Source organism: Elephantulus edwardii, unplaced genomic scaffold (assembly GCF_000299155.1).
Source record: "Elephantulus edwardii isolate Elephantulus edwardi_28Jun2011 unplaced genomic scaffold, EleEdw1.0 scaffold00246, whole genome shotgun sequence".
Lineage (NCBI taxonomy): Eukaryota > Metazoa > Chordata > Mammalia > Macroscelidea > Macroscelididae > Elephantulus > Elephantulus edwardii.
Window position 1 is genome coordinate 978956 of NW_006399996.1, and position 14855 is coordinate 993810.

Below are 14855 nucleotides of genomic sequence, written 5' to 3' on the forward strand. Positions count from 1 at the left end.
CGGGGGACTTTTTACAGCTTTCAGCACCAAGTTAAGCAGGTCGTCTCTGGGTTTAACTCTGCGCTTCTGGGCGCGCTGGATCCGCTGCCAGCACAACACTCAGCACAGTGGCGGCCTGGGGTGAGGGTGAGGTGTAGACTGGAGAGAAGAGGCTCCTCTCCCCATTCTCCCTCCCCCGATTGATGATTGATTCGTTGGGAGGAATGGGTCCTGGGGCCACCAGGTGGAAACGCGCCCTCTCTTTCCGGATCCCTCTGCGCAGCTTTCCGAGAGCTCCAGCAGAAGCTGAAGTGCGTGTCTTGGGGGGTGGGGGTCAGGACTTCCTCAGCTAGGGCACCCCGTCCTCTTCTGACTTTGGGTCTCTTCTGACCCCTGCAGGAAGACGAAATCAAGGTGGACGTGGCCGAGTACTTGGGGCCGCTGCTGCTCGTGAAACTGCGTAAACGGCGCCTCCTTAAGGATGACGCCTGGTTTTGCAACTGGATCTCAGTGCAGGGCCCAGGGAACAGCGACGCTGAGTTGAGGTTCCCTTGTTACCGCTGGGTGGAGGGAGATGGCATCCTGAAGCTGCCCGAGGGCATCGGTGAGAATGGGGATGGTTTGGGGAGGGAGATGTAATGAGAGTGGAGAGGGGAGGTGGGGAGGAAAAGGATCAGGGTCGCCTGGGCTGCACCCAGGGGACAAAGTGATTCCCACGGGAGCCAGCCAGAGAGGGCTGGAGTGCAGCATGGATGGAGACACCCTCAGAAGCCTCACTATCTATACCCCTACTTCCACCTCCTACTTACTAGGTCGCACTGTAGTTGACGATCCTCAAGGTCTGTTCAGGAAATACAGGGAGGAAGAGCTGGAAGAGAGACGGAAACTGTACAGGTTAGCCTATATCTCCCCAGCCCCCAAATTTCCAGACCTCTAAGTCCTTGCTGACACTTCCAAAGCCTCAAGGCCTGAAAACGTTCCCTCCCCAACACCTCCACAGGTGGGGTAACTGGAAAGATGGACTTATCCTCAATGTGGCTGGCACCAAACTCAGTGACCTCCCTGTTGATGAGCGGTTCCTGGAGGACAAAAGAATTGACTTTGAGACTTCACTGGCTAAAGGGTGAGAACAGAAGCTGGGTGAGAGGGAGGCACCCTGGCCTCCAAGAGGCAGGTGGGCATGGCCTGACAGGGCTGGGCTAGCCCAAGGTGGTTAGAACATTTGTTTTCCAGCCTAACTTGCAAACTGTTTCATCCTTTCTTAAAGACTGGCAGACCTCGCTATCAAAGATTCTCTAAATATTCTGACTTGTTGGAATGATCTAGATGACTTCAACAGGATTTTCTGGTGTGGCCAAAGCAAGCTTGCTGGTCAGTTTCCAATCCCACTTCTCTCCCAGAAGCCTCCCCCTCAGGTCCCACCCAACCCAGGGGAATGGAAAGAACCAGACCTGGTCCTTGAGGTGGGCTGAGGTCTGATGGGAGTAGGGATGGGGATGGTTCAGTGGGGGTTAAAAGGAACAGGAGCTCTGATCCCACCCACACGCTGAATCAATGTCTTTTACAGAACGAGTGCGGGATTCCTGGAAGGAGGATGCTTTATTTGGGTACCAGTTTCTCAATGGTGCGAACCCCATGCTTCTCAGACGCTCTGATCGTCTTCCACAACGTCTGATGTTCCCCCCAGGGATGGAGGAGCTGCAGGCCCAGCTGGAGAAGGAACTTCTGGTAGGGATAGAAGAGGCCTAGGAAGCCATAGATGGAGATGGAGTGGCATGTGGTGGGATCAGCATCAGCCATGCTGCTGTGGGTAGGGCTTCCACCTGATTGCAAGAGACCCATCCTGGACATGGGCAGCAGCATGGCCTTCCTCACCTCAGGAGAACAGCTCCTGCCCCTCCCTTCCTCTCAGTGGAGAGAGAGCACAGGATGAAGGGATGGTTGAGAGACAGTTAAAATGAGAAACTATAACTGGGCCTTGGTGTTAAGGATTCAGGGATTGATATGGGTCTTCAGGGATGGAGATGTTAATTAAGAGTCAGCATGAGGTGTTTGATAGAGAGCACTCACGTGGGGTTATGAAGTAAGTCAGACTTTGGTTTGAATCCTGGATCTGCTGCTCATAAGCTTAGGTAAAACACTCAACCACTCTCAACATCTTCTATAGAACCGTGGCCAGTAGGAATAAACAAAGATTGTGTAAGCACTTGGTTTGCTGCAGGATATGTACTTATGACAGAAACTAGTTAGTTGTCCTCTTCTTCTCCCTTCTGGGATTTAGAGTGGGAAGAAGATGCCTTATACTGATGACAGCCCTTGCCCCTTCCTTATTCCAGGGAGGCACCTTGTTTGAAGCTGACTACTCCTTGCTGGATGGGATCAAGGCCAATGTCATCCTGTGTAGCCAACAGCACCTGGCAGCCCCTCTGGTCATGCTGAAGCTTCAGCCTGATGGGAAACTCTTGCCCATGGTCATCCAGGTGAGGCCCCAGGACCTCCCAGCTCAGCCCTGCACCTACAAGTTCACTTTGCAAAGGGATTGTGCCATGGCACTGTGGGAGGCATGAAGAAGCAAAATAGATATAGCCTTTCATGTTGAAGTCTTTCAATCTAGATGGAGAGTAAGTTTGAATAAGCGACTAGAAAACTGAGAAAGTTTGTGATTCCAGAGACAGTCAGGGAAAGATCACTGAGGTGGAGTGGGCATGAGTGAGCCATGGAGAATGGCTAGAATTTAGACAAGCAGGAGGAAGGGGAAGGACTTTCTCCACAGGGAGAGGATTGACTATCCTGAGAAGCTGAGATGACACTGAACATGAGGAGTAAAGAGAGGATCAGTGGATAGTTGAGCTGTATTGTTGTTAGGTGCCTTTGAGTCAAATATATCTCATAGCAACAACAGATCTGAACTCTCTGCTATCCTGTGCCATCATCTTTGACATACTGGAGCCTATTGCTACAGTCACTGTGTCTATTCCTCTCATTGAAGGTAGTCAGGGAAACATGAGAGGTAAAAGGGGCCACACTATGGTGGACTTTGGATGCCAAGCTCACAAGGGTGAATGTGGGAAGCGGTGAAGGCCACTGCCAAAGAGGCATGAGTTCTCAGAATGTGTTGGAGTCTCCCAAGATTGATGGTACATATAGGGCTTTGGGTAGGATGCTACTTCCTTGCCCCAGGCAGAAGTGATGGGATCAGATGAGGGAGAGTTGTGGTGGGGGTGGAAGGGGAAGGTGGGTGGAAGGCAGAGGTAGATGGGAGATCAGAGGAAGATGGAACTGGTCTGGATACAAAGAGGGAGGAAAGGGAGGAGCCAGGCAAGGTGCTTGTGTGGACAGGACAGACCCAGAAATAAGGCACATAAGAAGAAGGAAAGTTGCCGTGGTGTGCCTTCTGGCCACTTTGGAGGTAATGGGAATGCTTTGGGATTGTAATGTCTAGCAGGTCCCGAGAACTGAGGACCTAGTAGTCATATCTGTAGACGTGGTTTTGGAAGATCAGAGAAAGGCTGAGATTTCTAGAAGAGAGCATGGGATGAAGGAAGTAAGTTGTTTGGATCATGTCTACACAGAACAGAGTGAAAAACAGGAAGTGGGTCCTGGAGAAGGCAGTGGGACAGTGGTTTTTGGAGAAAGCTGAGGGCAGACACACTTGCACAATCTGAGTAAACTGAATGGGTAGAAAAGGAGGCAAAGACAGGGTATGGTTGTAGGTGGGCAGAGAGAGAGGCAGGAGCAGTAAGTTGGAGACAGCCAAGCAGATTTGGAGGAAGAAAGGAACAGTTAAACCTGCTAGCGAGGAGGAAGCTGTTGAGGATCTGTGCTCATTCCTGTCTTCCCTTCTCTCTGTCTGACAGCTCCAGCTGCCACGCATAGGAGGTGCCCCTCCACCCCTTTTTCTGCCCACAGATCCTGAGATGGTTTGGCTCTTGGCCAAGTGCTGGGTCCGGAGCTCAGACTTCCAGCTCCATGAGCTGCAGTCTCATCTTCTGAGGGGACACTTGATGGCTGAGGTATTTACTGTGGCCACCATGAGATGTCTGCCATCGATCCATCCTATCTTCAAGGTACCACCTCATTCCCTGCTCTCCTGCCTGTTCCTCTCTTTGCCTCATGGTACATCCACTTCTGAAGGCACCCCTGTGCAGAACTCAGCGTGTTGGGAGAATCAGCCATGAAAAGGCAGACCAGCAAAGGGTGAGACTGCTGGCCATGCCTGTTCAACCAGGGAGGTGAACATGAATTTAGGGGGAAGAAGCAAAAAAGCCCTTCTCTTCTCATGTGCAAAGCAGAAACCCATGCAGCCTGTTAGAAGTCTCAGGTGGTACTAATAGTTAATGCACCAAGCTGCTAACTGAAAGGGTGGCAAGTCAAGTCCCATTAAGAGATTCTTAGAAAGGGCTGAGAAAACCTTTGTGTGTTATTTTAAAAAACAGCCATTGAAAGCCCTGGGAGGCAACTTGAATTAGAGATGACTGATGACAAGTCACTTGCAAAGCATATGTAAAGGTACAATGTTAAGATTAGGTTTGACTCATTAAGCACTAAAGACAGGAAACCAGATAAGTGGTGCAATGACTTCAAGGATCTCATCCATGATGAAAGCAAAAGGGCATGACAAAGACATGGAGGAAAGAACAGACCAAAACACATGTCGGAAGGAGACCCTGACTGCACTGAAATGAAAAGAAGCCAAAACAAGGGGAAGGAATGCTGAAGTAAGAGACCTGAACAGAAGATTTCAAAGGACAAGGCAAGAAGGCAAAGCAAAGTGTTATAATGAAAGGTGCAAGGAGCTGGCGTTAGAAAACCAAAACACATCATTTCTCAAGCTGAAAGAACTAAGAAGAAATTCAAGCCTTGAGTTGTAACGTGCAAGGATTCTATAGGCAAAATTGTAAGTGTCTCAGGAAATAGAAAAAGAATATTAAAGAAATACACAGAGTTATTGTACCAGAAAGAATCGGCCGACATGGAACCATTGAAGGAAGCAGAACAAGAGCAAGAATCCACAGGGCTAAAGGAAGACAGACAAGCTGCACTGAAGGCATTGAAAAAAAGAAATAAGGCCTCAGGAGCTAATGGAGTATCAGTTGAGGTTCAGGAAACAAATGCAACCTTGAACATGTTCACCAGTCTCTACCAACAAATATAGAAGTCAGCTACCTGGTTGATTGACTGGAAGAGATCCGTATTTGTGTCCATTAAAAAAAATGACAGTCTATGGAAAATATCAAAGAATATTATTAATATCACATGCAAGTAAAGTCTTGCTGAAAATTTTCCAAAAAATGGTTACAACTGTATATGAACAGGTTGGTTGTTGTTGTGTACCATCGAGTCAAAACTGACCTGCCAAAAATCCAAGCTGGATTCAGAAGAAGCCATGGCACAAGGGATATCATAGCTCATGTCAGATAGATCTTGGCAGAAAGCAGAGAATAGCAGAAAGATGTTTAGTAGTGTACAAGACATTTGACTGTGTGCATCATAACAAATTATGGCTAACATTGAGAAGAATGAGAATCCTAGAACAGTTATGTACATGCAAAATCTATATATAGACCAAGAAGCAGTTGTCTGAACAGAATAAGGGGACACTGCATGGTTTAAAATCAGGAATGCTTTGCATCACGATTGTATTTTCCCCCCTACTGATTCCGTTTATATGCTGAGAAAAAAATAATCCAAGAATCTAGACTCTATGAAGCATCAGGATTGAAGGAAAATCCAGCAATTTGAATTATACAGATGATACAACACACTGCTTGCAGAAAGTGAAAAAGACTTTACTAAAAAAGCTAAATAAGTAGAAAAAGGATTTACTGCAGAAGATCAAAGACTGAAGATTTCAATATGGGTTGCATCTCAACATTGCTGTTTGTTGTTGTTATACGCCGTCGAGTCGTTTGTGACTCATAGCGACTCTATGTACAACAGCCTTAAACCGTGCTCTCTCCTGTGCCAATTGCAGTGCCTCTGACACACCCATCCCGATTACCCCAGTTACTGAATCAATCCACCTCATAGAGGGCCTTCCCTTCCTGTGCTGTCCCTCCACCCTAGCAAGTATGATGTCCCTCTCCAAGGACCTGTTTCTCCTTACAACATGTCCAAAGTATATCAGACTGAGCCCCAGAATCCTTGCCTCCAAGGAGAAGCCTGGTTTAACCCTCTCCAGGATGAATCTGTTTGTTTTCTTGGCAGTTCAGGGTACATTCAATACTCTTCTCCAGCACCACAGCTCAAAGGCATCAATTCTCCTTCTATCCTCCCTAGACATTGTCCAACTCTCTGATGCATAACAAGTGATTGCAAAGACCATGGTATCAACATTAAGAAAACAAAAAATTCTTACCACTGGACCAATAGAGAACAAATAGTTCTGTCTTGGAGAAGATGAAACCAGGTTGCTTCTTGGAGGCAAGAATTGTGAAGCAATATTTGGGCATTTTGCCAGGAGGGACCAGTCCTTGGAGAAAGACATAATTCTTGGAAGGGTGGAGGGTCAGCACAGGAGAGCAAGACCATGGATGAGATGGATTGATGTAGTGACTGTGGCAATAGGGGCAGGAGTGTCAGAGACAGTGAGATTAGCCCGAGATGGGTCAGGGTTCAGAGCTCTTCTTCATAAGGTCTCTAAGAATTGTAGTTGACTCGATAGCACATAACAACAGACAACAACTGAACCAATAGACAACACTAGGATAAATGTAGAAAAGATGTCAAATGTTTCATTTTACTTGTATCCACAGTCAGCATCCAGTGGTAATAACTGTCATGAAATCAAAAGATATTGGGGAAATCAGCTGATTTGTCCAATGAACAAAGAATGCCAGTGTAAAAACCAAGGTGTACCTGATACGGGTTATGGCCTTTTTAGTTGCTTCCTATGCATCTGAAAGCTAGACAATTAAAAAAGAAGAATGAAGAAGAATAAATGCTTTTGAGTTTTGGTATTGGCTAAGAGTATTGAATAGAGACTGTGGACTTCCAAAAGAAGAAACAAATCAATTTTGAAGCAAGTAGCGCCAGTGCTCCTTAGAGGCATAGATGGTAAAACTTCATCTAATTTTCTTCAGATATATTTTCAGGAGAAACCAGTCCTTGGAAAGAGACATCATGAAGGTAGAGAGTTAGAGAAAAAGAGGAATATCTTTAAAGAGATAGACTGACACAATGGGCTTGAGCACGTCAGAGATCTTGAGGATGGTGTAGGATGGGGCAAGGTTCAGATCTGTTGTTCATGCTGTTACGAGTCCTAATGGCCTCAAGGGCACCTCACAGCAATAACAACATATAAATTACATGCAAATGATTGACAATGTCATCCAATCAGAAGGAGCCATGCACATAATGCAAAATACTGTTTCCAGTCTTTCTTTGAAGAGTTCTAGTAACACATAGGTCAATTAGATAACTTCAGACCGATAGCATTAGCCTGATTTATTAAGAAGAGACCATATGATCCATCCATTAGAGCAGTTTATAGGGTGCCTTGTATGTGGCAAAAACCTAAATGTCAATGTTAAAAAAAAACAAACAAAAAACAACAGATGAGGTCCAGAACTTTTGAAATTTTTATCTAATGAGCTAGTAAAGAGCATAACTTCTAGTGGAGGTAAGTACAATCTAGAGAATTAAAGCAGGGTGATATAGTGCTAAATGATTGGATGGAGAGTTTGGATAGGGTCATTTGGAATGTCACTTTTAAGAGCTGACAGACTCTGAGACTTTAAGAAGTCAGGCCTTCATGAGATGATCAAGGCCTTGGCCCAGTATTTCAGGCAGAGAGAACAACCAGTGCAAAGTGCTGGCACAGAATGAGCTTGACATCTGTGAAGAGCAGAAAGGAGGCAAGTATAATGGATAAAGGGGAGAAGGAAGGAGAAGATAGGGAAACAAGCAGGGGCAAATGCATACACTCTCTCAGGTGGCTTAGGGATAAGGAGTTGAGCTGCCAACCCAAAGGAATGTGGTTCAAACTCACCAGCTGTTACTTGGGAGAAAGATGGAAAGTCTGCTCCAGTGCAATTAACTTCCTCTGAAAACTCACCGGAGGGTCAACTATGAGTCAGTTCCAACTTGATGGTACATAACAGCAAGAATAGCCTAATATAATTCTTGGTGGAAGGGATAAAATATTTTCTATTTTTTTGGTGTATAGATGCACATACGGTACAATATTTTATATATTGTTGTTATGTGTCCTTGAGTTGACTATGACTCACAGTGATCCTATGAACAAAAGATCTGAACCATTCCAATCCTGAGCCAACCTCATCATCACTGACACACCTACCCCCATTTTCACAGTCACTGAGTCAATCCATCTCATCCAGGGTCTTGCTCTATTGTACTGTCTCTCTACCCTGCCAAGCATGATGTCCCACTCCAAGGACTTGGTCCCTCCTTGCAATATCCCCAAAGTATGTCAGATGAAGCTTTAAAATCCTTGCCTCTAAGGAGCAGCCTGCTTTCACCCTCTCCAGGTCAGACCTGTTTATTGTCTTAACAGTCCACAATATATTCAGTATTCTTCTCCAGCAGCACAAGTCAAAGGCATCAATTCTTCTTCTATCATCCTTAGTTATTGTCCAGCTCTCTGATGAACAGCAATAATTATAAAGACCATGGCCTGCATCAAGCACACACACCTTGGTCTCTAGACTGGCATCATTGCTCTTCAGTACTCTGGAAAGGTCCCTAACAGCAGACTTTCCCAATGCAATTTGTCTTTTGTTTTCCTGGCTGCTGGTACCAAGCATGTTGATTGTGGAGCCAAGCAAGCTGAAGCTGTTAACAATCTCAATCTTTTCACCATCTATAATGATGCTGGCAATTGGTCCAGTGGTGAGAATCTTTGTTTTCTTGATGTTGAGCTTCAATCCACATTGAAGACTACAGTCCTTGAACTTCTGCATCAAATCCCTCAGGTCCTCCTCAGTTTTGGCAAGCAAGGTTGTGTCATCTGCATAACACAGGTTGTTGATGAGTCTTCCTCCAATTCTGATGCCACATTCTTCCTTATAGAGCCCAGCTACCCGAATGATCTGTTCTGCATCTAGATTGAAAAAGTATGAAGATAAGATGTATCTCTGGCATATGCCTTTCTTGATTTTGAACCATTCAGTGTTTCCTTGCTCTGTTCTGATGACTTCTTCCTGGCCAAGTATAGGTTTTGCATAAGCACAATAAAGTGTCTGGGATTCCCATTCTTCTCAGAGTTAGCCACAGTTTGTTGTGATCTATGCAGTCAAATGCCTTTGCATAGTCAATGAAACAACAGATATACACTCCTCTGATACTCTGCTTTTAGCTAAGATCCGTCTAACAACGGCTATAATATCCCTAGTGTCATGGGCTCTTCAAAACCCAGCATGCACATCTGACAGTTCTATGTTGATGTGCTGTTTCCGTTGTTTTTGGATAATTTTCAGCAGGATCTTGCTTGCATGTGATGTTAATGATATTGTTTGACAATTTCCACACTCTGTTGGGTCACCTTTTTTTGGAATGGGAAAAAATATGGATCTCTTCCAGTCAGTTGGCCAGGTGGCTGTCCTCCAGATTTCTTGGCACAACCTGGTGAGCATATCCCAGGCAGCCTCTGTTTGTTGAAATATGTCAATTGGTGTGCTGTCAATTCCTGGAGCCTTGTTTGTTTGTTGTTTTGTGTTTCTTTTTTCCAAGTCCTTCAGAGCAGCTTGAGCTTCCCCCTTCACCATCATAGGCTGGGGTAATTAGTAAAAAGAAACACTAGACTAGACTTGGAACAATCGTATATGAAAATAAAAAGAAGATGCTTTACTGAAGTGATTAATAAGTCAATGCTCCGTGAAAGTAGGAGATGCCATTCAACTGTAAGTAAATCTTCAGTGTTGATGGACCATTGACTTAAGCTCTATGCCTTTTTTGAAGACAGGGAGCCTCCCTCCTTTCTCTGCCCTTTTTCCTACAAAAACATGACACTGTGTTGACGTTGATCTTTTCCCTCTAGCTTGTCATTCCTCACCTTCGATACACCCTGGAAATTAACGTCCGGGCCAGGTCTGGGCTGGTCTCTGACATGGGAGTTTTCGACCAGGTATGAGAAGAGAAAGGAGAATGCTGGGTCCCGCCTAGCTGTAGGGCTCAGAGCAGCTAGCGCTGACCGACTTTCCTCCTCAGGTGGTGAGCACAGGTGGAGGAGGCCATGTGGAGCTGCTCAAGCGAGCTGGAGCCTCCCTTACCTATGGTTCATTTTGTCCCCCTGAAGACTTGGCTGACCGGGGGCTCCTGGGAGTCAAGTCATGCTACTATGGCCAGGATGCACTGCGTCTCTGGGAGATCACCTATCGGTGAGCTGGGGGTCAGGGGTGGAGAAGGGCAGGGGAGCAGGTCTGTGTCTCAAGGAGGGAGCTAACCTGCTTGTGCGAGTGAGGAGTGGGGGACCTGGGCTCTCTGTCAGCTCCAGCTTTCTCCCCATGTGGCTGGCAGGTATGTGGAGGGGATTGTGAATCTGCACTATAAGACGGACTCAGCTGTGAAAGACGACCTCGAGCTGCAGGCCTGGTGTCGGGAGATCACTGAAATTGGGCTGCAAGGGGCGCAGGATCGAGGTAAGATACCCTCCTGACCTGAGGTCTAGGAACCTCCCCAGAATTCTCTTTACCTGTGTGGAAATCCACCTCTATGGAATCTTCCAGAAAATTTGCAACCTCTATGAAATCTCCCAAGGGCTTTCCTAGAGTTATTGCTCTTGTAGGCAGAAATAAGACCCTATCCCATGTACACAGACCTCTTTAGGTCTCAGATCCAATGGGAGCAGAAGTGCCAGTGGAAGTTTATAAACACATTCTTTAGGAGTAAAAAGCCCTGATTGGCAGGATTTGTCCATTTCGAAGATGTAAACAACCTGCAGATATCAACAATCTGTATTATGCAGATGACACAACCTTGCTTGCCAAAATTGAGGAAGACCTGTGGCATTTGCTGCAGAAGGTCAAGAACTGCAGCCTTCAATATGGATTGAAATTCAACATCAAGAAAACAGATTCTCACCACTGGACCAATTTCCAGCATCATGATAGTCAATAAAGAGATTGAGATTGTTAACAGAATCAGTTTGCTTGGTTCCACAATCAACATTCTTGGTACCAGCAGCCAGGAAATTAAAAGACTAATTTCATTGGGAAAGTCTACTGTCAGGGACCTCTCCAGAGTACTGAAGAGCAATGATGCCAGTCTAGAGACCAAGGTGTGTGTGCTTGTTGCAGGCCATGGTCTTTGCAATTACTTGCTATGCATCAGAAAGCTGGGCAATGACTAGAGATGATAGAAGGAGAATTGATGCCCTTGAGCTGTGGTGTTTAAGAAGAGTATTGAATACACCATGGACTGCTAGAAGAAGAAACAGGTTCTTCTCAGAGAGAGTGAAACCAGGCTGCTCCTTGGAGGCAAGAATTCTGAAGCTCTGTCTGACATATTTTGGGCAAGAAGAGACCAATCCTTGGAAGGGGACTTCATGATTGGAAAGGTGGAGGACAGATCAAGAGAGGAAGACCTTTGATGAGATGGAATGACTCTGACTGGAGTAATGGGGTTGGATGAGTCAGAAACAATAAGGTTGGCTCAAGAGAAAGCAGAGTTCAGAGCTGTTTTACATAAAGTCACTATGAGTCACAAGCAACTCGAGGGCACATCACAACAAGAATAAGGTTTAAGTACTCCCATCAAGGGTAATTTTAATCTACATAATGGCACTAAGCTACTACTGTAAAGTCAAATTCATTGGAGAATCAATGATGAGTTGGTTCCAACACGAAGGTATATTAACCACAACAACAATATTATGAAGTCAATAAGCTTGCAAAATTCCTGCAAATTTAACAAAGTCTGCTCTTTTGAGCCTATGTGAAAGTGCTCTAACCTGTGTGGGCCAGTTCTAGCACACCACTGAGTGGGGTGGAGAGCTCCCAGGAGAGCTCCCTATGACCTCTTTCACACTCTCTTGTCAGTTCTCACAATGTTTACTGAGAAGTCTTGGTCCCTTCTCTGACTCCTGTTTTTCCTTCTCTGCTGTGACTTTCTGAGCTCTGCTTCTGTCCCTGTCCTCACAGCTTCTAATTCTTGTCACTCTTTGTCCCTTACAGGATTTCCCAACTCCTTGCAGTCGCGGGAGCAGGCTTGCCACTTTGTCACTATGTGCATCTTTACCTGCACTGGCCAGCACTCCTCCATCCACCTGGGTCAGGTAGGTACTTACCACAAGGTGGCAGCTGAGATGTGAGATGTGGAGGGAGGAGGGGACCTGTGTGCAGGAGGGCTAAGGTGTTTTCATGCCCAGTAGACCTTGACCTCATGCACTTGACTCACCTTCAGCTGGATTGGTTCACTTGGGTCCCTAACACGCCTTGTACAATGCGGCTGCCCCCACCAACCACCAAGGATGCAACGCTGAAGACAGTCATGGCCACGCTGCCCAACGTTCACCAGGCCTCTCTCCAGATGTCTATCACTTGGCAACTGGGCAGACGCCAGCCCTACATGGTGAGAGCCAAGTGTCTGGGTCCTGAGCAGAGAGGCTCTGTGGGAGGTGATGCACACAAGTGGCTGGTGGCCGTTAGTCTCTTAGTTTCCTTTCTCTCCATCCCAGGTGGCTCTGGGCCAGCACAAGGAGGAGTATTTCTCAGATCCTGAGCCCAAAGCTGTGCTGACCAAGTTCAGGGAGGAGCTGGCTATCCTGGATAAGGAAATTGAGAGCCGGAATGAGAAACTGGAAATGCCCTATGAATACCTGCGGCCCAGCCTGGTGGAAAACAGTGTGGCCATCTGAGTGCCCTGAGCCCTGCATTGTTTCATTCACAACCTCTTTGCTTAGTGATGTCAGTTCTGCTCTTGCAAGATTGCCCTCTTCCTATCCCCACTCTCCTTACCTTTTCAGTTGCCTCCAGTGAATGATTTCCACTTGAAATGCTCCATCCACAGACATTTATCTCTCTTCCTTCTTCCTTTGTAACCTAGATAATTTTAAAAGCAAAGTAATAAAAACAAGACTCTGAAATCAAACCTGTTGCATTGGGTTGTTTCTGATTGTGCTGGACAATTTTCAGGGCTGCGCCCTTTAGAAGCAGATCACCTATAGCAAAGAGTTGGAAACATTCCATGTACTCACCCATGGAGGAATGGCTCATGAAACTGGGATACATTCACATAATGAAATATTATGAATCCATTAAAAATAATTAAGACTGGCGAGCTCTGGTACCTAGTGGCAAGAAGCTGCACTGCAATCCCAGAGGTGCACAGTTCAAATCCATCGGACGCTCTGCTGAAGAAGGAGTGACAATCTCCTGTACCAGTCAGATCTGATTTGACGGTACACACATAAGAAAAAAAATAGTAATTAAGACTTTGTGAAGTACTAAAGAAAATATGGATGGAATGAGGTCAAATGTTGCTGAGTGATATGTTGTTGTTGTTGTTGTTGATGTTGTGTGCCATCAAACTGACTACAACTCATAGTGAGCTTATGAACAACAGCTCTGAGCTTTGCCCTATCCTGTGTCATCCTCATCATCTCTGATATGCTTGAGCTTATTGCTAGAATCACTATGTCAACCATCCTGTTGAGGGTTCCTCTCTCTGACTCTCCACTTTTCCCAGCATGTCGTCCTTTTTCAAGGACTGGCCACTCCTGGCAACATGCCCAGAATATGAGAGACAAAGTTACTCCATCCTTGCCAATAAGGTTACACTTCCTTCTAGACATATCTGTTTGTTCTTTTGGCAGTCCATGGGATATTCCGAACTCTTCTTCAACACCAGGACTCAAAGACATTGATTCTTCTACCATCCTTCTATCATTCTCTCTTTCTCTCTCTCTCTCTCTCTCTCTTCTTCAGTCATCCTTAGTTACTGTCTATCTTTCAGGTACATGGAAAGCAATTGGACAAAATCATGGCTTGGATCAAGCACACTCTAATCTTTCAACTGCTGTCATCGCTTTTTAGCACTTTGGAGTAGTCCTTGAGAACAGATTTTTCCCAGTGCAACGGGTCTTTTGATTTCTTGACCTCTATTATTATGGGTGTTGATTGTAGATCCAAGTAAAATGAAATCAGTAGCAACTTTAATCTTTTCTCCATTTAGCATATTTTCTATCCTCCCAGCAATCCATATCTAAAGCTCTTCGATCTTCTGCAGCAAGTGTTTCAAGTCCTCTTTCATTTTCAGTAGGTAAGATTGTGCCATCTACATAGCACAGGTAGTTAATGAGTCTTCCTCCAATCCTGAAGCCACATTTTTCTTTATATAGTCCAGATTCTCATATTATCTGTTCAGCATACAGATTGAATAGTTATGGAGAAATTATATAACTCTGAAGCATACCTTTCTTGATTTTAAACCTTGTTCTATTCATTTGTTCTTTTCAGACAACTATTAATTGATCTAGGTGTAGATTATACATAACACAATTGCTCTGGGATTCCTATTTTTCTCAGTGTTATCAATAATTTGTTATGATCCACATAGTCAAATGTCTTTACATAGTCAATAAAACAGAAGTAAACGTTATTCTGGTATTCTCTGCTTTCAACCAAAATTTGTCTGGGGGTCAGGGGGTGGGTCGGAGTCGATCTTTTTTTTTTTTTTATTTCTTTTTCTTTTTTATTTTTTTGTTTTTCAAAGAGAGGAGCTAATTGGGGGGAGGAGGTAAAGAACAAAGTGCAACAATGAATGAATGAAAATCCAAAATCGCTATAAATGTTCATTAAAATTAATAAAATAAAATTTTTAAAAATTTGTCTGGCTTTATTCCATGGCCTCTTGAATCCAGCCTGAATTTCCAGTAGTTCCGTGGCAATGGTTCAAGTCATTTTAAAAATAATTTT

General features: G+C 45.0%; 1 protein-coding gene across 1 annotated transcript in view; it reads left to right on the plus strand.

Moving 5' to 3' along the window:
• Nucleotides 1-12796, plus strand: part of LOC102875890 (arachidonate 15-lipoxygenase-like) — a 15838-nt gene extending 3042 nt beyond the window's left edge. Inside the window, exons 2-14 of the mRNA XM_006899082.1 lie at nucleotides 379-583; nucleotides 792-873; nucleotides 980-1102; nucleotides 1247-1350; nucleotides 1547-1707; nucleotides 2316-2459; nucleotides 3837-4046; nucleotides 9980-10066; nucleotides 10150-10319; nucleotides 10459-10580; nucleotides 12114-12214; nucleotides 12343-12510; nucleotides 12617-12796. Coding sequence (XP_006899144.1) covers nucleotides 379-583; nucleotides 792-873; nucleotides 980-1102; nucleotides 1247-1350; nucleotides 1547-1707; nucleotides 2316-2459; nucleotides 3837-4046; nucleotides 9980-10066; nucleotides 10150-10319; nucleotides 10459-10580; nucleotides 12114-12214; nucleotides 12343-12510; nucleotides 12617-12796 — 1857 coding nt within the window. The remainder of the gene's footprint in view (nucleotides 1-378; nucleotides 584-791; nucleotides 874-979; nucleotides 1103-1246; nucleotides 1351-1546; nucleotides 1708-2315; nucleotides 2460-3836; nucleotides 4047-9979; nucleotides 10067-10149; nucleotides 10320-10458; nucleotides 10581-12113; nucleotides 12215-12342; nucleotides 12511-12616) is intronic.
• Nucleotides 12797-14855: the final 2059 nt, after the last annotated feature.